General features: G+C 44.0%; 2 protein-coding genes and 1 long non-coding RNA gene across 10 annotated transcripts in view; 1 reads left to right on the top strand and 2 right to left on the bottom strand.

Annotated features, from left to right (window-relative positions):
• The window catches only part of LOC124195815, a 35,813-nt gene extending 18,999 nt beyond the window's left edge, over positions 1 to 16,814 (bottom strand). For all 5 annotated transcript variants that reach the window (XR_006875449.1, XR_006875439.1, XR_006875437.1 and 2 more), the window contains exons 1-2: positions 16,758 to 16,814; positions 1,641 to 1,859 (exon numbers count right to left, since the gene is read on the bottom strand). This is a non-coding gene — a long non-coding RNA (uncharacterized LOC124195815). The remainder of the gene's footprint in view (positions 1 to 1,640; positions 1,860 to 16,757) is intronic.
• On the top strand, positions 8,090 to 16,344 carry LOC124195794 (vegetative cell wall protein gp1-like). 4 transcript variants are annotated; one of them, XM_046590378.1, is made up of 9 exons: positions 8,216 to 8,457; positions 8,559 to 8,802; positions 10,092 to 10,355; positions 11,286 to 12,210; positions 12,573 to 12,688; positions 13,936 to 14,085; positions 14,820 to 15,024; positions 15,138 to 15,347; positions 15,481 to 16,344. In XM_046590378.1, the coding sequence occupies exons 2-9, from the start codon at positions 8,683 to 8,685 to the stop codon at positions 15,576 to 15,578; spliced, it is 2,088 nt and encodes a 695-aa protein (XP_046446334.1). In that variant the 5' UTR covers positions 8,216 to 8,457; positions 8,559 to 8,682; the 3' UTR covers positions 15,579 to 16,344. The 4 variants fall into 4 exon arrangements, with proteins under 4 accessions (XP_046446358.1, XP_046446334.1, XP_046446343.1 ...); XM_046590387.1 differs by having other exon boundaries at positions 8,217 to 8,457; positions 13,936 to 14,073; XM_046590402.1 differs by lacking the exon at positions 10,092 to 10,355 and having other exon boundaries at positions 8,090 to 8,457; positions 13,936 to 14,073.
• Positions 16,815 to 18,385: 1,571 nt separating the features above from the next.
• On the bottom strand, positions 18,386 to 23,119 carry LOC124195838 (breast cancer anti-estrogen resistance protein 3 homolog). The gene is made up of 11 exons (XM_046590439.1): positions 22,838 to 23,119; positions 22,638 to 22,752; positions 22,089 to 22,173; positions 21,314 to 21,398; positions 21,122 to 21,231; positions 20,897 to 21,044; positions 19,935 to 20,801; positions 19,715 to 19,829; positions 19,495 to 19,648; positions 19,247 to 19,415; positions 18,386 to 19,182 (listed from the first exon to the last, which is right to left on the bottom strand). The coding sequence occupies exons 1-11, from the start codon at positions 22,919 to 22,921 to the stop codon at positions 18,682 to 18,684; spliced, it is 2,433 nt and encodes an 810-aa protein (XP_046446395.1). The 5' UTR covers positions 22,922 to 23,119; the 3' UTR covers positions 18,386 to 18,681.

Genomic DNA, 23,119 nt, shown 5'->3' on the forward strand with positions numbered 1-23,119 from the left:
TCGCTGGACTTCCCGCAAGAGGAGAAGCGACAGGTGAACAAGCCGTATCATTCGTTTTTTATTTAAAATGTTTAATGCATTTGAAATTCTTTCTCGGTATTTCCTTATATTCCTATATACTGCGATGATTACTAGACGCAAGAGGCCAACGAGTCTATACTTAAATTTTATTTCATTTGTGGAGGGGCTGCGGGACATTTGGTGTTGGGCCAGTCATATGGTGCGATGCGGGCTGTTGAATTCACGCGCGCCGAACGACCGGAAAACAAGTGGCCGGTTGGCGCTGGCCACTGGACAGTGGCGACGGTAGACGACGCCAAGCCAAGCCAAGTCAAAAACAAAAAAACAAAAACCAAGCCGTGAAAATTCAGAAAGACTGGCTGTAACACCAATCTGTTGAAACTCTGGGAGAGAGAACGATTTCAGAAAAGAAAAAAAGGGGAGAAAAAAAGAGAATATGTATAAGTACATTCCCTGCGTGAGTCAAATAACCAGTCTCGCCCGGAATGATGGAAGACGATTGAAAATGTTGTTGTACGTTTTCAAATAACAAGGAAAGGTAGAATGGGGGAAAGAGATAGTCTCCGCTGGAAGCGATCGAAACCCCTTTCGTTATGAATTGGAGTCGGGCCCAATTTCTTTTGGTTTTGTGGAAATTTTCAAAAAATAAAGAAATGCTCGGGATGTTCCGCATTCCCAGCGGCCTCTCTCTCTCTATCGTAGACGCAAAACAAGAATAAAAAATTCAACTTGATAATCTCCAGGCTGTTGTATATAATAAGCGGCGTGACAATCTCCTTCGGACTCTCTCCATCACATCCCAAGGTTTTTGTATCAAACGAAAAAAAAAAAAAATCAAATTTTTCGGAAAGAAGGAAAAATAGGAGGCGGAATATAATGGCCGACAGCAGCGGCGCTGAGTGAACAAAGTTCTTTTTTTATTGCTCCGGCCGAGAGTTCAAAATTTAGTATACCCAAATTCTATTGAATAAGGAAAGTTCTCGTTTTCACGGGAATCGGTAGGGCTTGTTCGATCGCAATCAGGTTCGATGACGAACGTATCCAATTCAAAAATCCCTTTTGAGTGAAGTGTCGAGTCCACGAGTCATTCTCTTGCATTCTGCGCCGGATTCACGGATGTATACGGGGAAAGACATTCCCGAGAAAACTAAACAAACAGCGCCGACTGAAAGAAGCTCAGTCAATATGCAATATAATACCTAAAGGGAATAATTAGTTTGGAACGGAATTTGTTTCTGATTGTTTTGGGGTAAAATTGTGTTGCCTTTTGCTCTATTCTTTTAGAGTTGGAAGGGATAAGGCCGGGGGGGGGGATGACGAGGAACGTCGCGGTACCTTAACTAAACCCTTTAGGCCCCGTCGTTCCGGGCGGATTATCAACATCACAACTGTCGGCCGCTAAAAATTCGTCGAAAAAAATAAGTGGTTCAAGTCGAAAGAAAGACAAGACCATCGTCGAACTGAATTCGATAAGATTTTTCAGCCGATTTCCCCCCCCCCCCCCATCTTGATATGGTTGATATATTTTTATAGAACTTTTAGGTCGACAAGTTTCTTATGCGTATAATCAACACCACCAAATAGCCAAAAAAGGAAGAATAAAGATAAAGGTGTCCTACCTTTAAGCCTGGGAAATACGGCCAGGCATCCACAAGTGCTCCATCCGCAGAAAAGCTGAATCCACCAGGCGGCATAGTTATGCGGTATGTCCTCGTGAATACACACACACATGGGCGTACACGAGGACAGAGGAGATTTTTTAAAAAAAGGGAAGAAGAGACACGTAACTCGGCCGAACATCCGGGGGATTCTCCAATCAGCCAGAAGATGATGTTTCTCTAAATAAAAAATAAAATTAGGTTGTATATTGAGCGATCCTGTAAAGACTAAAGAGGTGCGACCAGAATTAACACGACGACCACATTTTTGTAATTTATTTCTTGTGCTTTTTTTCGTGCAACCACGTATGTTTACAAAAAGGAATCGTTCCGTTTTCTTTTTTATAATCTTTTCTTTTGTTTTCGTCTCTTTTTCGAAATTTCATTTTCGGAAGCAGACGACACTAACTTCTAATTAGTCAAACTTAAGACATCGGAATAAATTTTTAAAAATCGATTCACTAAATCCAAACCACTCATAAACGATAGAATCGTTTTTCTCACCGGCGCTCGACATCCGCTGAACGGATCGGGATTATTTTACTATTTAATAGTTCGTCTCATCAAATTACACTTAGTCCCCTTACCATAGTCAAGATAAAACTAAAAATTTGCGTCGCGTAAACCCGCAGGTAATTACTTTTAGGTCGAAACCGCCACAACAAGATCCCGCAGAATCCTCTTGGAAGCCAAGAAGGAATAAACTCTTGAATGAAAATAAACTTGGTTAAAACGCAGGTATATTGTGTATACCTGTGTATTGTATACTTGAATTGTTTGAAAATGAGGAATGCTGTCACGGCTATCAGCAGCCGTTCTTGTTTCTCAACATTTTCACTACAAGAACTTGACACATTTTTCATTTCTTCTTGTTTTTATTTCCAACCGACTTGGACATATTTTTACTATCTTGTGAGTGTGCCTTTCTTTTTACCTGTCACCAGATTGTTATACAGGGCGCGCGGAGAAAGGACACACACACATACGGCAGAAGGGAAAAGAATATGAATGAACGACGGAATTTGAATATCCTTTTTTTCTTGTTTTTATTATTACAACTCGTACAACGAACGCATCAAAAGAAGAATAATAATCTATGCGCTTTTGATTGTGAAGTTTCCGCATTGTGTCGGCCGTTTTCCTATTCTTCCCTTTCTCCTTTTGTTTTCTGGCAGCGCGAAATATAAAAAGAAGAAGAAGAAGAAGTAAACACAGCGTGAGGTCGTTCGTAATGAAAGAGAGGGACCTCGTCAAATTCACGCCAATTAACGTCCGGTTTAATGATACATCGGTGAAAACTTTTTTGATGGCGGATCGAGATGAGTTCCCTTATTGTGTCGCACACACACAGACCTCAATTCGTCGGCGAAATCTTCTCAGTTTTTTAATTTATTTCATTTTTTCCCAAAATGGGAAAATGGTAGAGCGTCCCGTGTGCGTGCGGCTGCGCGTATAGACGAAGAAGAGAAGAAAAAAACAAAAATGGCAGAAGCGATTTGAAGAGAAACAAAAGACAGAAAAAGGAGAGCGCTCCGGTTCTTATCTCAACTCTTTGATCTACTTTTTTTTTTTCGGGGCCTCTCTTCTTCTTCGCCTCGCACTATATACTAGAGTCGGTCCCGACGCTTTGACGGCATCTTTGTGGAGGTGACGAAGATGACGAGACGCAAAAGAATTTAGAAAAGAATAGATAAAACAGCATGTACAGAGAGACTACTACCGGGGGTCGTGCTATAGAAGCGAGCGCCAGCTTTTTGTTGATGGCGTGCAATCACAAATTGAGTCTCAGGGAGAGTGACTTTCTAAAATATGTTTGGCTGGCTTTAGATTTTGTTGAGCTACTGTCGGTATATCAAAACGCGTGGAAACAGTATCCATCTGTTAATGAGACGCAAACACGGCACAATATTTAGTTTCCCTTTTGTCTCTTTACAGTTTTTACACAGTCCGACATCTTTTTTTTAAAGTTGTTTTTCCCCCCCCAGTTCGATTGCTGCCAAAGCTGCGGCCATTAGTACACCGACCGAAACTTGTTTGCTTTTTTGTTTCGTTCCTTCCCTAGCAATTTGACTGTGGAATAGGGCGGGGCGAAGAAAAAAAACAGTTTTGTTGTGTCGTAATAAAAAGACGTTGTCAAAAGTTTCGTTCCAACTAACCAAGTAACCGTAACGAATAAAAATTGCTACCTTTTTCCATCATTTCTTTTCTTTCTTTTTTTTTCCCCCACTTTTTGTTCTTCTTCGTTCGGTCAATGACGACGTTCATTGGAGAAAAAAAAATCGGTCGGTCGAATCGTCGTGGAAGCAACGCTCCAAATAGAAAACGGGTTCAATTATGTAATAACAGTGGGCCCCCCTCCTCCTCTTCAGTCTTCTCAGCAATCAGTCGGATGCGATAAGGCTGAACCCGTTTGAGTCAAACGACTCGGTCGCTGCCAGCGACCCGCTCTATGCGCCACCCATTCAGTGAAACGTGAAATGAGAGAAGACAAAAAAATGTTATTCATTCCCAAACACGGAAAGAAAGGAATTTGCAAGTCGACGAAAGGAAGAAAAAAATAAAAAGAGAATGGTATTGAATTTGTTCGTGAGAGTTCCATTCGAGCGTTTGTTTCCTGGTCTCATTGAGGCTGGCAATCTCTTGCATATGTATAGATATATTTCCTTCTTCCATTCCAGCATCGCCATCGCTTCCATTCTGGCATTAGCCTATCACTACTTGCAAAACAAGGTAGATATTACATTCATACAGCTATGTAGATTCATCGCCTCTTGTTGTTGTTGTTGTTGTTGTATCCTCCCCCACCGTTCCCAACTACAGGCGCAACGCCCCTGCAAATGAGGACTGGCGAGGAGCATTTCACCCGCAAGCGATCGTTTGGTAATCACAAAGAAATTTTTTTTTGTTTTTTTCAAACTGAAAAATAAAAAAGGAGAGAGACAAAATGCGCCAACATGAAAACGAGAAAAGAAAACCGCACGATTTGACGGTTGATTTGAATTCAGCGCGGCTCACGTCGCCCGAGCCGGAGCTTGTATTATTATATACCCCCGAAAGGGAAGAAAACGAAATCAAATGGAAAACAAAGGTATAATATAGACTGCTGGCGAGTGTAAAAAGATACATAACAAGAAGACGAAGAAGCTCGTAGCCTATAAGAAAAGCGCATTTATTTAGTTGCAAGGGGGAAATTCGATTATCCAGAGGCGAGAATGGAGCCCGATACATATAAAAAAAATGACAATACATTTATAGTATCCCGTAAAAAATAAAACAAAAAAAGGAGGCAACGAAAGTATAATTCAAGAAAAGAAAATCTAATAAAAGCGAACAAAAACCAACACGTTGGCAATGACGCAAGCGGCGGCGGACATAATCATATTCCTAGTTCTATACTACTACTATGCCATCAACTATTTAACAAGGTAAGTCGATAAACCTCAATTTGGGCATCGTCTCATATCGTTCTTCTACCTATATATGTGTGTGTGCACAAGTCGACTACTCCTCTGCGTGGCAGCACACAGGTTAATGCTTATTCCTTTTTATTATAGTAATGGCGCTGGTGGAAATAATAATCTGAGAGATCGCGCCATTTACGGAGGACGGAGCGGGGGATCAATTAACCGGGAGGCTGTGTGTTTTCTCCGTTCGTGTGGGCGATCAGAGAGTTGAACGAATGTACACTAGTGATGGCTACAGTAATAGCGCCAGATAACGACACACATAACCATCTCCGACACGCGGGAGTCGAGTGTGTATACGCTCCGTTATGCGCAATTGAAGAGAAAGCGGATCAAATGGACGTTGATGCACGTACAGCGCGGCGACTTGGCGTCTTTTTTTCCGAGTGAAGAAGATGCGCCAAAACAACAACAACAACAAAAAATTTAAGAAAAGAAGAAAAATTAACACAAGAAGAAAAAGCGCATCGGTGCCGGGCGAGATTCATCGTCTGCTCCCGCACATTTTTTTGAAATTTTCTCTTCCGTCTTTTTTGTTTTTTTCTTCTTCCCCGCGTTGTTACGTAATATGTCTGGTTTGGGGTACGAGCGAAAAAAAGACACAAGGGACCGTAAGGAACGACAAGGCATTTCTCGAGAGAAAGAGAAAAGATGTAAGTTGTTGCAAGACGGATTTTTGGGAATTCGGCGGGGACGGCACGCTGAGTTCGGACGCCATAAACAATTCAGTCGGATATATAGTGGCAGGCCGCGGGAATTTCGAAGGATCGGCCTCCCATGCATTTCGTACTGGATTAGAACTCATTCTTCATCTCCGCCAAGCCGAAAAGAAAAAGAAAAACGATTCGGAGGCAAATAAAAATCTCGTGCAAAGTATTTCCCTGTTGGTTAATTTATTGAGCAGGAAAAACGAAATGAAAGAAAAAAGGAAAAGGGAAAAAGAAGAGATATATAGGTGGTCGCACTTGTTATATGTGTTCCACTGTTAAACGGTGGATAGGAAGAAGGGGAAAAAAATCCCCGAGAGGTGGCCCACTAAAAGACACTTTGCTAGGAACTTGCGGCAGTTGCTGTCGACGTCAACTTTCGCCAAAAGTTACAAGAGTAATGGACCATTTCTCTTCTTCTTCTTCTTCTTCTTCTCCATTTCCTATAACGCCGCTGCTGCTGCTGCGCCGAAAAAGGAGTGTCGTCTTTTTCTTTTCTCTTATCTTTATATTCACCTATTGAACCCAATTCCAAGCGTCTTTCTCGCATTCTCTCCTCGTCTTATCATATCCGGATACAAACCCCCCCATCTCGTCTCCCTTTGATTTGATGGACGTGAATTGCGTTACGATTGTTCGAAAGACGCCGGGAAGTACAGCGCGCCGTTCAAATTTTAAAAAAGGGCAAAACCAAAAAGGAAAAAAAAAAAAGTACTGCACCGGCACGACTCAATCAGGAACGACGTCAATAACAACCGCAACAAAACATTTGAAAAATGTGAAATATCTTGTATTGTTTATACATTACCAATACATAAATTGTCTATTCTTTAATAGCCTTTCAGATATATTATTCTCCGCCCCGATTTCGTGCGGATGTAAAATAAAATAACCAAAAAAAAAAAGTCCTCTGAATCTCTTGTTACTGGTAGATGTAATAATCCCGAAACGGCCAAGTCACGATCTTGATGCGCCTTCAATCAAAAGCGTTTTTCGCGTAGGTGCCAGAGCCCCTCTTTGCCCCCCTTCGTGAATCAAGAGGTGGCCCCTTCATGATTCCCCGCCGTCATTTTTTTTAGCCTATCGCCCATATTCATTTTCCCCCCGCAATCTCTCCGAAATAATGTTGACTAGTGCTCACAACACGCCAAAACAACAGTGGTACACAATCACGGTCTTGTGTTTGATGTTTTCTCTCTCCGTTCCGCATGGCCCCGTGAAAGATCGCCGAGTGCGGCGCATAGTACACAGCTGTTTATTGGCCATCGGACTAAAAGGCTCTGCATATGTACATGTACGAATGGATGAAAAGAGAATCTATATATATATAAAAGAAAGAGAGAGGAGAACAAGATTTCTCGATAGACCGACAAGTGAGAAATAGGAAAAAGGGAAAATGAAAAAGTGTGTCAAAGTAACAGGTCATCCTCATTCCCAATACCTGTGGCGGAAATACCTTTTAGAGAAGAAGGAGAAGAAGAAGTACCCTGGACTGGACAGCTCAGCAGCAGCAGCAACAAACGAAAACAAAACCTAATCGATCGCGAGGCATTATTGTGTCCGTCGTTCCATTTCGGAGAGAAAGAGAGAGAGAGAGTGTTCCAGCGACAGATGCAGGTTTTGAGGGCAATCTGATGCTGAGACTTTTTTTTTTATATTCTAGGCTGCTGAGCTCAATACAAGGTTTATTTGATACGCTTTTGTACATAGGCAGGACGAGGGGTTCGTTCTTGATTCCATCCCCGCGACTGCCGCACCGGAATCTACCCTTCATGTCCGTTGGCATTTTCCTTTTGAAATCTAATAAATATTTTGATCGAAACATTTCTTGTTTCTACCCTCCATCGCCACGATTCCAAAAATCACGTACGAGCTTCTTTTTTTCTTCTTTTCCATATAAAGTCACCCGATAGTAGATCCCCGGCAACTTCTAGCTAGCTCCGTTGATGTATACATTACGCTAGACAGATAGTCAGCCAGCATCTGAGAGAGCCGGGCGAGCTGCTGCAGCCTGGACAGACACGCGGCCCGATATACCTTCTGCTGTTTGTTGGAGAAGAGAAAAAAGAGAGTCTAGGTGTCGGGGCGGGCGGAGAGAGAGAGAAGGTAGGCGGCCCCAAGCCCGACTGACCTACATTTTCCCGTTTCCCTTCTAAGAAGAAGAAGAAGAAGAAGAAAAACCCACCAGCACCACCTTGCTGCTTATAAGCTTCTCTACGGCAGAGTATAGTACTACTGACTGAAATTCCCTATAGTCTGTGGAGAGAGAAGAGTGGGGAGGTGGGCGGCAAAGGGGATGGCCAGCCACCACACGTAGCGATCGAAGGTGAAAGGGACTCCCCTTATATATATTTAGGCAGGAGGATTTCTTCAACCTGTTCGTACACGCTCTTGAGATATCGAGCAAGGACGGTGGTGCTCCAGTGTGCTCCTTCATTCTTACATTTCGTCGCTACAGCAGCAGCAGAGAGTCCAGCCGCAGCTACAGCAGTGCGCTACTACACCTCGTTTGCTTCTATTCTAGACAGCCGGCCAGCCGCCTGCAAGTGCAACGCTCGTTTCCCTAAATATCCCGGACTAAAAAGCAACAACTGTCCACATCGACAGGTGAGCTGTCTAATTCTTTCGCCCTCGTTCTCTACCTTGTTTTGCACAAGACGGAGAAACGACAGAACCGCAACTACAGGTCGTTTACCCAACCAACACAGGTACTACCTGCTGCCCAAACGATTCCATTCCGCCGCGTCGTTTTTTTGTCTGTCGAGGGGGGAGAGAACAAGAAGAAATCCAGCGCTCACGCCGGTCAACTTTTACCGAAGAAAAAACCAAAAAATGATTGCTGCCAGAGGCTCTGTCGTCTTCTTGATTGCTTTAATGCTTTCGTCAGCCTTCTCCCAGGAACTGTGGAGCCAAACGAGAGTTAAACGAGATAAAGGTGGCCATCATCATCAGGTAGGATGACCCCTTTCAATATCCTTTTTTTTATTTGTTTCGTCTCCTTTCCGAGACACCACCATCACCCCCCAGAAAAAAGAATAAAATATTTCACATCCGCAAGTGAAAAAAAAAAAAATTCCGACACCAGTGCGACGATTGTCAACTAACTCCTAAATCCTTAACCCAAAAAATGAATTAATAATTTTTGTCTTGTTAAATCCTGTACATATAATTTGTCGATGCAGAGTGAGAGTAATGGGCACCGAATTCTGAAATTTGTGCAGTGGGGTTTTTTTTAATTTTATGTTGAAGAAAAAAAAAAAAAACCATACGGTCTGGTGACCCACAGAGCTTGTCCATCACATCCGGTTGGTTTGGTCTGGTTTTTTTTTCTTTCTGACGCGCCGCGGTCTCGGGAAAAAATTTAGACTCTTCTCTATAGCCGGTGGTTGAATAATTCTCCCGAACAAACTGGGGCAATACCGTCATAGTAATAACAGTGGTACATGCAGACAGTACATACATAGCCCAACCTGTCAGTCTATAGTAATCAGTGGGAGATGGGAAAAGGAAGTCATTCCGCCAACACTTTGTTAGCGCGCGCTGATTGCCAGATGATTTGGTAGTTTGACAGCCGGAAGGCGAATACCTTTCGAGAACTCTACAGTCAAAATAATCCGCCCTGTACAGTAGAGAGAGGCAGAGAGAGAGAAACAGACTTGAACGATCGGATCAAGTTTCTTTTTCGACACTCGGCCGTCCGCTGGCCTTTGAGATTTCCTTAATTCATTCGACGAATAATCTTTCAGTGAAATTGATGGATGGTGGCGGAATACAAAAAAAAAGAAATAGGGGAGAGAGAGAGAAAAAAAAACAATAAGATAAACGAACTCGCACTCTATACACAATCCCGACTTTCTCCTCGCAGCCAGCTAATAATAAATCGTGTGCATAATTTCATTTCTCTTATTCGTTTTTGTTTGGCCACTCCGGGCCGGCCGTCAGCTTCCCGTTGTTGGCAGTTTTTGTTTATTTTCGAGCGGGAGGGGTTGTAAATGATTGGAGAAAACACTAGACAGTCGCTACCATATCAATCTCGACGGGCAAGAATCCAACACGCGAAACGGATTTTCGTGCGTGTGGCATTGATACAAAAATGAAAAAGGAATAGCCCAAAAGAAAAGAAAAAAGAACGGGTTATTTCATTTTTTCCCATTACATAACCGACACGGGTGTGTCTGTTTGAGATATGTACTAACTTTCATTGGGGGGGTCCCATCGTCTTTGATGTTGTACGTACACAGGACGTAGGGCGACAACGTCAGCAGCCACCAGCTACTGCCGGTCCCCACCGGTACGGCTCTAACGTTGTCGTCAGACCAACGACGCCGCTAACCAACAACAACGTCGCCCATCAGCAACTCAGCAGAGAGCAGAGTCTCCAACGTCAACAACATCACTTCCGGAATCCGCCGGTGAGGGGGAGGCCCACCACGGAACTGCAGCAACAACACAAGCGAATGGTTCACTCCGGCCAACGTCGACCCGTCATCGCTAATCAGTTATCTGTATTAACCCCAAATTTAAGCCAGAGCTAAAATTATTGCATTCATTAAATATTATTCACCGCAATCTCTCGGAACGAAAAAAACAAACAAAAAAAATATCCCGTCACGGTGGGAAACACGGAAAAGAATTCTTGCGGGAGCACATCACGTCACTCCTTTTCTCTTTACTTTTCATTAATTCCCCATTTTTTTTATTTTTTTTTTAAATTTTTTTTCTGGTCCATTAATGCACACACAACTGCCATTTTCTTCGACTTCCTTCCTCCTGCTTCTTGCCCTCCTCTCGGTTTTCTCCGAGCCAAATCATCGCCTCCTTAATGGCGAGTTCATGAGAACACCTTCGACCCCGATTTCTCCTTTTCGCTCTCTTCTTCTTCTTCGTTGGTCGTGTGTTGTTTGCCATCAGAGAGAGACCAAGAAAGAAGAGTTCCGCTCTTTTTCCATGTCTATACACCCTGTCGTCTTCTCCACATGTCTATATATGTCGCGCTCTACACACGATCTACTATATAGCCATAGTGTGTAGTAGTGTATACTACTACTGCTACACTACTACACCATTCATATTCTAATTTTTGTTTCTTTCTCTCGTTGACATTCCAGGCCGGGACCTTTGATCTTTTCTCTCACTCGTATATCTTCTTCTTTTTTTATACATGTGTTTAAGCATTGATTAGAGGGGTTGGCACACGGGCTCGTGTTATTGTTGTAGTACCTGCCAGAAGAAAAAGTTTCTGCGTGTGTTTGTTGTTTGTTGCATATTTATCTGATGATGTCGACTGAAACTAACCTCAATCAGACGTGACACCAATTTTTATTTTTCGAATTCCCATCTATTCACAAATTGCACTCGTGATGATGATGCTGGCGTGTTGGGAGTACAGTCGTATCTAATTGGAATTGTTCTCACTTGTTTTTTGACGCAAACAGCACGGACCGATTGGACCGACCCAGCATTACGCTCAACCCCAGCAGAGCCAGAGACCTTCTTACATTCCGGCCATATTGCCAATTTACCTGCGCCCGAATTCCATTATTCTGCCGTCGCCTCCCACTCAATCCTACCAGCAACAGCAGCAGCAGCAACCCAGCGGTTACGCTTCAGCTCCTGTTCCGGCATACAATCAGGGACCACCACCGGCCCAGTACCAGCCTCCGCCGCCACCACCACCACCTCAGCAACCCCAATACCAACAACCACAGTTCCAGCCTCCTCCTCCGCCGCCACCTGCTCCTTACCAGCCACAACCTCAGTACCAACCTCCTCCTCCACCAGCAGCTCCTCAAGTCGCTCCACCACCGGCACCTTATCAATCCGCTCCTCCTCCTCCTCCTGCCCCAGCAGCAGCAGCACCATCTCCTTATAGCGATGCTCCTCTACCTGTGCCTCTCTACGCCCGTCAACCTCAGCAGCAGACGGCCGCCTCGGAAGCTTATAATCCGCCAGCTCAGCATGAGAGCACGACGCCCGCTTCCTACGAGGTCGCCCAGCAACAACAGGAGCCCGAACAATCCGTCCAATCCGGCAGCTACGCCAACTCGGAACCCGTCACCGTCCCGCCGGTGATCGAGGAATCCGCCAGCTACAGCACGTTGGCGCCGGCATCCGTCGATCACGACATCCACACCAACGACATCGCCGAACTCCCAGTTCCTCCACTGCCCGTTCCTGGCGCCCTCCCCGTTCCCGGAGCTCTTCCCGTTCCTTCCGCACCTTCCGCCGACGGTGGCAAAAAGGAGGAAGCCTCCCAGTGGACTGAGGGCTCAATCCCGTGGAAATTGGAGAAACTCGGACTCAACACCTTGAACGACCTTCTGGTTCTCTCCGGTTTGGACGAAATGTTCGACAAAGAAGGTGAGAAATCGGTTGACGCAACACCGTCGATCCTTGTAGGCACAAACCAACATAATAACCCGGATCCCCCTGGAATTTGCATAAATGCAAATCAACCCGTCTGTCTGAATCCCAGTTCCAGACAGGTTTTTCCCTTCTTCTTCTTCTTAACTTGTATAATAGCGCCGTCCAGAAATATTTCCAAATGAAAAGGGAAAATGTGACCTGCTTTTTCTTTTCGGGTATATAGACTCTCTCTCCCTCCCTCTCAATGCGCTGTAATCAAAGCGACAAATAAGGAGAAAAGAGATCAGAACCAGCAGAGAAAGCAATTTAATCCCCTCTTCTTCTTTCTTTCTTTTTTCTCTTTATGTGCCCATCAGGACCTTTTACCGTTTTCGTGCCGGTTGACCAGGCCTTTGAGATCCTCATCCAGAAATTCGGCGGTATGGAAAAGGCCAGCGAAGAGTTCAACAAGAACCCAGAACTCCTCAGTTCGGTAAGTTGATTTCATTTTCTTCAAATTTCAGATACTTGCCGGCGACGATACTCGATACTCTCGGCTTGAGAAAAGCCCAAAAAATGAAGTTATCAAAAGGATGATGATGGCCAGGTTCTCGCTGTCAAAAAGATTGACGGGCGTATATAGAATATAGTGTTACCATTGGCCCTAATTCATTGGCGGATCGCAAACGGTATTATCTATCCCCCATCTGGATTTAACATGCGCTAGCCACAAGAAACCACCAAAACAAACAAACGAAAGAAAAGAATTGAGAGACACCGTTTTTATTTCTTATCGAGTGTTGGTGTTTTGGCAATTGACCAGGGAGAGAGAAAGTCTTTCGTATTCCAACACGGGCAGAAGAAGAAGAAGAAGAAGGGAAAAGAAACGTGTACACAGACCATGTTGGCAGTAGTACCAGTCAGCAACAACACACATAGCTATTTTTGGGAAAAGTCCAAAAATGCTGGAAAATACATAAGGGGCCGTCTATCCACCTTTTTTTTTTTCTTCTTTTCTTTCCTTCTTTAACTCTACAGGTATGCGGGGCTGGGCGCGGACCCGGCAGCTCCGAGGCATCAGTCTGTACCTTCTCTCTCTCTCTCTCATTTTTTATTTGTTGTTTTTTCCTTCTCTCTCTCTCTCTTCTGCCTAGGAGAAAACGAAATTCTTCCTTTTCTCTTATTGAACCGGTCGTCTTGAATGATGGCCGGCCCCTGTTCAGACACACGCACAGGTGAAACGGGGCCCCTTTTCCCCGAGCCCACTGGGCAAATGCACCACTCGGCACCACTCGGAAAAAAAAAAACTTTCACCGGGGAGCGTCTTTTACACGCACGAGAGCCTCTGCGCGCGCCACTCTTTTTCTTTTCTTCTTCTTTTATTTTTGGGCCGTTGGAAATGTAGACGCACACGTACGTATACAACGTGTCTACCTGTTTCACGTCGGCCAGCAGGAATGTTTGGCTATAAAGGGCTCCTCACCGCAGAAATGAGAAGACGAAATAAATGGCACGTTGACGTTACTAAAGAACAGCCACTTGTTGTTTTGCGGTTTTCTTTTGTTTGTCTCCCCTGCTTTTCTCCTTTCTCTCTCTTACGTGTGCAGGCCTGTCAATTTGATTCATATCGCGCAGTGCTCAGACCCCCTTTTTTTGTTCTTTTCTCCCTTCGTCTTCCTATCGTTTCTAAAACATTATCTATATTGACGTTATATTTCTCTCTTTGATTTCCCGAAACAGCTGCTCAAGCACCACGTCGTGGCCGGTTCCATCCCGTCGTCCTCCTTGCAGAACAACGGCGCAATGCAGAGTCTGCTCACCACACCCCTGCGAGTCAAATTCTACGAGTCGGAAGACAGCGAGTGGCGACCATTAAAGGTAAATGCTCAGGTACTATACTCTCATCTTTGAAAAGAAAAAAAATTCTGGCTTTGGATTTTTTTCGTCGTCGTTTTCTTCCGCTTGGTTCGGGTAATTTGCGGTCTCTTTTCGTTCAAGTCCGCCAGGTTTTATTCATTCCCACCTCGTCTGCTCGATCGTATACACGACAGTATTAATAAAAACAGAGAAAAAGAACACACAACTTTCTCCTCTGTTGTAGCCCATATAGAGGAGGCAGTCGCATAGGCCTCATCGCCAAATGAAAATTATTAAAAACAACATCTCAAATAAAAAAAAAAAAAATAGGGGACAGCAGGTGGTCATTCACGTTGCTACTGACCCTGTTGGGTTTTTTTTTTTTTCTTAAATAGTTTTTATTGTACAACAACAGTCTCTCTCTCTTTCCTATGTTAAAACATGTCGAAAGGAGACGGTGCCTGTGGTGGGGCTGCTGCTGTATCGACTGTGTGAAAGTTGCTTAATTCCTTATATCTTTTTCCTTCTATGTCCCTGTAACTTGTTGATAGGGTTGCCTAACAATTTCCCCCAAAAAGGTTTTTCCTTTTTTATTTATTTTCTTGTTGGGTTGGATGAGGGAGAGATTAAAATGACGCATGGGGAGATTGAACGTCCAAGGGAGAAAGTCAGATGACACGGCCCTTTTTTTTCTTATTTCTATTTTTTTTTTACTTTCTTTCCTTCCTACTAAAATTATCTTCTTCTTTTCCTTGGAAATCCGACAGGTGATCACGGTGAACGGTGCCCGTGTCGTGAAACCCGACATTGAAGCCACCAACGGCGTTATCCATATCGTCGATCGAGTGCTCTTCCCCGTGCCTCAGGCCGACATCTACAACACGCTCAAGACCGATCCTCAGCAGCGATACACCACGCTCATTTCCGCGATCGACAGAGCGGGACTGACGGCCGTTCTGGCCAATCCCACGGGTAATTTTCCCTTTTTTCTTCGTTCTTTCTCTCTTTCAACAAGGCTAATGAAATCAAATCACCGTGATGATGAGAGAAAGTATTAACACAACAATTTGTTTTTTATCACGCAGCCGGACCATACACGGTGTTTGCGCCCACCAACAAGGCTTTCTCACTGATATCCCGGGCCGAGCTTAACGGAATCCTGAACGATCCGGCCAAATTGACCAAGTTGCTCCAACGTCACGTCGTCCAAGATTTAATCTACACTTCCGGTCTCCAAGGTTTCCAGAAAGCCTACGCCCTTGATTTTGAAATCCTTTACATCTACCACGCCAAGGGTGAGTTTTCTTTCACATACACTAATGGAGATAACACACAATCTCTCGTCTGATTTCACTTTTTTAAATTAACACAACGACGACTAATTTGTTGACATGATTTCTCTTGACACGAATCGCGTTTCGCAAACAGGCATGACCAAGGTGAACGGAGCCAACGTCATCGACCAGGACAACACGGCGCTGAACGGTGTCATCCACACCATCGATTCCGTTTTGGGACTCTATTGATTGAGGGACCGGCTGAGCCGCCTCTAGTCATACCCCGAAAACTTGATCGACTGAAAATAAACGAAAAAACAAAACAAAAAAAAACGCAACAGTTCTACAAATAAAAAAGTAGCGCTAGAATTATTCTTAAAAAAAGAAAATTAAATATGTTTCCTTCATTTTCCTACACTTCATCGTCCGTCTTTTCTTCCTACTTTACATCTTCGCTCTTCGTGAGTTTGCCCATTTGCCTTGGCCATCGCACTTTCAAAAGTGTCTAGCCATCGACCCGCAAAGCATCCCCCCAGTATACTATGCGAAATGAAGTTTCTCTTTTTTCTCCTTCTGAAATCTTTTGAAACATTTTGTCCATATCGTTACATTTGTGTCCAAGGTGGATGACATTGTGAGTTGTTTTGTTTCGTTCTTTCCTGATCCACCCATCAGCCATTTTTATATATCTCTCAATCGTCATTTTGCTATACAGAAAGAAGAAATGTTACTAATTGCCAAGCGATTGGCGAGATATTACGTCCTCTCTCTATCTCTCTTTTTCTTAACAATATTTTACCATTTTGACATGTATCCATCCCCCGACCCCGAGTATTATGAACAGAAAAATAATAATAATTGAAGTAAAAAGAGAAGAAGAAATAAGACAAAAAAAAATGTATGTGCTCAAATGGCCAGTCTGTTGGTTGGCAGTGTGCGCAAAGTCTTAAACTTGGAAATTAGCATTTTGTGCGCACGCGGCTGAGGGACAATAAACATGGTTTAACTTTAAAAACAAGATAGTTTCAATTATTTTTGAATAATATGGCCACTCCACCAATCATTCACATGGCAAAATAGTCTTTAAAAAAACAAGTCGTATACCAGGAAGTGCCGGAGTGGTGGCAAGACCCTCTTGGTGAAAACAAATTGCTCTAGTTGCACTTTGCTTCAAGTGTTTCTCAAGTTCAAATATTTATGAATTTGATTGTTTACCCAAAGACAAAATTGCGAGGTACAAAAACAGGCCTGATCTGCAGTGGTTCTTCACGAGAGCTATTTAATGAACCCTGACCGAGAAAAACAAAAAGGGCAAGGGAAAACAGTTTCAACCAACTGCATGGCCCAGGAATATCCGTACTCCACAACGATTTATAATAAACGCCACTCAATAGTCAGAAAGGAAAGAAAAAAATGAATTGTTCCTACCTTTAAGCCTGGGAAATACAGCCAGGCATCCACAAGTGCTCCATCCATCCGCAGAGAAGTTGAAGTTGAAGCAAGAAGTTGAATCCACCACAGGAGGGATAGGTAAAAGGGAGTCCTCGTGAATACACCCACATTCACATAGGCGTACACGAGGACAAGAAAAGGAAAGGGGAATTGAAGAGATCCTTAACTCGGTCGATACTGGAAGTTTCTCCAATTAAACCGGATGCTGTTTATCTAAATGAAAAATTTCAACAATGAGTTACGAAAAAAAAAATATTTACAGAAACAATGACAAGCAAGGAAAAGTTGAAACTGAGACAGTGGGTAATTGTTAATAAACAGGAGAATTGAAGGTTTCCACACTGCAATTATGCAAGTCATGCCTCATTTAAAAAATCTGGTAGGTCACATGCGCAGGTTAATAAAAGTAACAAAAAAACCTGTGATTACCTAAGCGATGATACTGTGATTGTTGCTGATGGCAGGAGGTCATAAGTCAAATCATATGACTGGTGGATGACTGGCTGTGGTCCAGCACAAGCAAAAGTTTGCTGTTATGATGGCGGCTGACTCCTTCAGACCTGCACAGAGGAAAAGATTACAATATAGTGCAAACCGTGCAAACAATCTGCCATGCAATGACAAAGGGATAAATAATGGTAGCAGGAAGTAAGAATTCACAAACTTGGAACAAATTTAGCTCGATTCAATTAAGCTGAGCTCCCATTTTTATTCTGCTGAGTATATTTACCCGCCAAACAGCATGGAGTGGAGATCGAGCATGGAAAGCTGCGACACCAAAGTTGACATAACGATGACCACATTTTGTAATTTTATTTTCGTGCATCTGCGTCCAAAAAATTAATCGTTCCGTTTTTCCATGAAATCTTTTTATTATATTATATTAGTCTCCTTTTCGAAACTTGTCTTGAGTATTGTAAACTTATGTTGCACAACGAAAACGAAAGCAAACAAAGCAGACGACACTAATAGTCTAATTAGCAATACTTAAGATATCGATTAGAATTTATTAAAAATCGACCCCTTACCGCAAAAAAGGATAAAAGCGGTTTTCTCCCCCACGCTCAATCCGCTGAACGTATCGGATCGGTGGCGACCAGTGCTGAAAAACCACCGAGTCTACTTGACTGATAGTGAATGCATAGTCTCGACAAAAATGAGATTACATTTCAAACTATTAACTTGCCCATCAAGTAAATGGAATGCGAAAGAAAAAAGAAAGAACCATGCAAATTTGAAGAGAAAGCAAAAGAGCAAAATATCATAGTGAAGTGGATCAGGAGGTCGATTGTCACATGAAAGTTCGGTCGTCGTCTCTCTTACTATTACACACGATGGGACCAATACCAAATGGAGACGAAGAAGATAGTACCCATTTCGTTCTGGAACTGTACCAAAATACGCGACAATAACGGTAGCGCACCTCGTTAAAGTAGCTAATTTGGCGCTTAAAAGTGGTCGACCGGGAACAATTGAAATGGCTTCTCGTATAGATATAATATGCTGTGCTCTGTTATAAATCGAACCTGTAATTTAGTCGGACCGAACTCACATAAAACTTTCGCAGCAGTTATGATTTTGTCGGACACAAAATATATCTGTGCTATAAATAGAAACATGTATTTTCTCGACCACCCAAAACGTAGCACCTTTTCACGAGTTAATGACAAAAACTATATAATGTGTATACTATTATCAACACAAATTGGTCATAAAATATCTAAACCAATTCGAAAAATCATGGCGATTTGGCGCCTTATTATGGTTTTTGAGATCAGACGGATAACTTTCCTTCAAAGAAAAAAAAAATTAGTAGTACTACAACGCAGAGGAATAGTATACAGAGGTGGGAACAAAAATAGCGAAATCATTTCCGAACGAGTTGGACACGAGCGGATGATCAACTGGGTTCGCGGCTTTCCGACAGGACAGAGAGCACTTGCTCAAATTTGACGTAGCGTTGCTCTCTTTCGGCCGACACACCGCGACTACCCCACAAGAATTTGAGGTGGAACTCGGTGCGGAACACATCTGTCAAAAATTCGTCGATGGTGGAGACTTGTTCCAAAGCCTTTCTGCTGTTGCGCAAGTAGAGTGGCAGATTGAGCGACCAAGATCGTATCAATTCCATGTGGCTGGCCAACAAATCCAACCCGAAATCGGGACCCGTCGACGACAGGTGGAAATTGAGTAGGGGCAGCGCCACTTCGTCGTCGTTCATCAGAGAGTCCATGGTGACTGTCCACAGGAGGATGGCGGAATGCAAATCGGGAATGGTGGTATTGGGAGCGTGTGGCACGACTTCTGCTCGGTGACTGGGCCTCAGACGGGTTTCAAAAGTGTAAGCCGTCGATGTGTGCAGCTGTCGCAGGGCATTCCACGTCGCTGTCAATCGTTGAATCTGTCAAATTGGGTCATTGTTTCATTCATCGAACGCGAATTTGTATTAAAATAAATTCTATTACCTGAGGCATACAGAGACCGAACATCAAACCGGCGAATCCGTACATGTTGCCCAGTGCCGTTTTGCTCTCGATGGCGACTTCAATCCACAGATTAAGCATCGCCGTGCGGTCTTCAATTGTTGGGCAAGTGAGAATTGTTACTGCCACAAATAACCTCAGACAGTGTGTTCTGCAGAGAAAAAATACCGCAACCAGTCAGATAATATAATAGTTGCGTCATAATCAAATGGATATTGCGTAATATATACCGTTCCAGAAGATCCAGGCGTAGCTGATCGCCATTGGGTAAGGCGCAGAGTTCGATACCAGATGTGATCCCACGATCGCTGTAGTGACTCTGATAGTGAAACAGAGTGTGATCCAAAGCCGGTTCGGGTAAACCTCCCAGGACATCCAGATCGGCTGCAATACATCCATTTATTTAATTGAGTTTTCGTTTGTAGTTGAATAGTTATTTCATGTTTTTACCGTGTAATAGATGAAGGGCTATCGACTTGGATGAATGCGATTCTAATACGGTTGACAATCCCTCCAGAGAAGTCACGTCCAGCGGCTTGTTCTCGGAATTCGGCAACAAGAGAGTCTGGAAAGGAAGGGGGAAATGAAAGTTGTTACTTTTAATGCAAACAGAATACGCCCTGAGAACATAAGACGCATATCAAACTGCTATCAATCGCAATTATTATACCCGAAAGTTGCCAACGTCGAATAATGTAGGAAATTCACGACCGAGTGGTGATGGATGTTCATCATTGACGTTTGATTGATCGCTCGAATCGCTAATCAACTGGTGCGGTTGATTGAATGCGGCTTCGGCGTCGAAATCACAGCTCCGCCGATCCAGGAAGGAGTTTCGAGTCATGGATACTGGCCGCTTTGCCAAATTCCCAGCTGCCGCTCTCCTACGTGGCAAAGTAGCCGGAAGCTGGGGCAATTGGGGCAAGACATCAACTTCTTCACTGTTGTTCTCATCTTCAACATCTTGGCCGGCACTCTCCGAAATCCGGTTGAGAGGCTGAGGAGGAGCAACAGCAGCAGCCAAGTCGCCCGATGGAATGTCGACGTCTGGCGGGAAGATCTGCGACGGGACCCGGCTGGGTTTGGGAGGACATGCAGGTGACGCCCCTGGCTGGATGGACAGTGAAGGATCACTGGGTCCCCGCCTCATCATCACTCGATTGGAGGCAGATTGTGTAGATCGGGGCAGCGATTGCGTCGAGTACTCGCGCGCTGTCGGGTGAACCATCCGCACTCGACCCGTCACCGCAGGTGTTAGAGGATTCCTGCCGGAGTACAGGTTAGTCGAGCCACCGTATTGGCTCGCGCTGCTGGCCGATGATGGATGACAGGATCGCGAGTCAACGCTGTAGCGACTCGAGTACAACGAAAGTGGTTTCGTTCGATTGATGGGCGTTGTAATTTTGGCGCCGGTGGCGGCCGTCACGGCCTTGCCACTACCGACGTAGCACGTCACCAAATCTGAAATCGTTTCGAACGGCTCCTCTTCCAATTTGTATTGAGTCGACTGGTAGACCGTGTTGGCTTGGATGATCACCTAACAGATTGTCCATTTAGTGAGGACAAATAATGAGGTCAAATAGTGCTGGATTGAGGCCGGGTCGCCCTATTCTTTTGTCAAGAGCTTTTTACCTTGTTAATCATAAAGTGTAGATGCCCTCCAAAATAGGTGGAGAGGACAAGGTCGCCCGGCTGACCTGTCGAAGAATCTCGAATGAGGAATTCGCCATCGTTTTTCAGCAAACTTTCCGCGTGGCTCCGGGGAATCGACCCGTGGTACCTAAAAGATCAACAACAAAAGGGAGAAAGTTGGTAGGGAAATCCTTGGGACCGATCAATGCGTATGTATGTATATACCAAGCGTGAGATTCGAGACATCGCCCGTCCAGTCCGAGTTCCCATTCCAACTGGCGGCGAAGGCTCTCAGCTTCCGACACTTCTGCGCTGGAAATGTTGTCGTAATCTTGCTGTCAACAAAACCAGACCAAATATAAATAAAGGGATAACGTTTATAAAACAGTTTAGGTCTACATATACTACAAGACTTACCATTTGTGAGATGTTGAGAACACTGGCACTGTGCTGCTGAAGCAGACTCCTGTTGTGCGCCGACTGCGCGAATTCCGAACGCGACCTGCGCGCACATCAAACACTTTTTTGTTTCTTTTTCAAATTATTTTTCAATAGAAGGGGAGGGAATCAGCTGAGTCGTGTTGAAAGGCGATCCTTTTTTCTCAGTGAACGACCAACGCACTCGCCTCGGATCGGAATTCAATGATGACTAATTCACAGCAGAGGATAAAACTTCAAACTGAAAATCTTTTTCAGTACAAAAGGCACCCGGGGCGAATGTATCGAATGCTTGACAGTTCTCTAAAGCTCTGCTCGTTTGAACCCCCAAACCGATTGGCTTGCTTCGTTGAGATTTTCGAAAGATATAGTGTATCAGCAGACTAACTGTGGAAAGCTATACGTTTCCCCTGGCATCCTCTCGTTTCCCTCCATTGATACCATCAACAAAGTTGGGAGGGGTGTGTTTGCCGGCTGCTATTGATTTTCATCTCGTCTGCCCTCCAAACTGCTTCCCCTCCCCCCCTCCCAGCTCAATGGAACGGAACGCTATTTTCTCACGTATACACATAATACACAGACATAGTGCGACATCTAGTAGTCGTAGCACTTACTATACTACTCTCCTTCCCAAAAATGTCTTTGCGTGACTCCCGTCCGCCCAATGGAATAAAATAAATAATAATAGAAAAAAACAAAAATAAACATTGACCAACGACGGACACATCCTGTTTGACTGATTTCCGACACCCACCTGAATTTAACCATGCTGGCGTCATCGACGGAGGAAGTAGAAAAAGCCGGCGAAATTCTGGGTTGGTTCTCTTGTTTTCGGAGTCCTGGAATTTCAGAATAAAAAAAGTGAAATCATATCAAGAGAATGCGAATCATATCATCAGGCGAGTCGAGTGCATTTCATTTCTGAAATGTCGGCAACATTATCAGAGCAAAGCTTTGCGCATTACAAAACTAATAAACAGCACGCAATCTTTCGAGCTGCATTGAAAATGGGCCCCGATTTTGTCGATCTGTGTAACGTTGAAGATAAGAACATTTGTTTGCTGAGGCACAGGTGGGGGGAATTGAAATTGATACAAAATTGGTGCCGTGTCAAGGTGAGTGGCTCGCGACGTGAGTTTGACGGGCTTGTGAGCACGAGAGCGCAAGCCCTGAACGAATCACGCGCTTTAAAACCGGCCACTTCCGGTATTAAGCAAGTTGTTTGTTACTTTCTGGACATTATTTCCCCTTTAAACACTTGTTTTAAAAAAATCGCTAGTTAAAAACCATTGAAAACACTTACGAAGATTATGTTTTGCTCTGAGCAACACAAGGCTGGAGACGATTTTGGCCCGGTGAGCGCTGTTCTTGATTCCAATCTGATTCATGATGGCCGATTCGTCCAGATGGAGGATGTCCTATCAATAGCCATTAGTTTCCGTAATAAGTCACATTGTCAACAAGGCAGCTGTGATTTTATCAAGTTGTAGTGATGTAGCCTACCTGTACGCCATGGAAGCCTTCGAAAAGATGCTGGTACTGCAGCAGATTTAACGAATTCAGCCAATATTTAATATCTAAATGCATTTCGTCCGGTGTGCGTTTTGTATTTTTCCACTCACTGACTAACCGCTGACGAAAACGTGCCGTTGACTGAAAGCCAGAACGAAGACTAGTCTCTCCTACGGTACACACTCACCTGAACCGTACATAATCAACAAGTAGGAAGCGGTTCTAATCTCAGGCGCGCCGGGCAAGAGTCAGATTTCCACTCTGCTCCCTAAC

The sequence above is a fragment of the Daphnia pulex genome, chromosome 1 (genome assembly GCF_021134715.1).
Source record: "Daphnia pulex isolate KAP4 chromosome 1, ASM2113471v1".
Lineage (NCBI taxonomy): Eukaryota > Metazoa > Arthropoda > Branchiopoda > Diplostraca > Daphniidae > Daphnia > Daphnia pulex.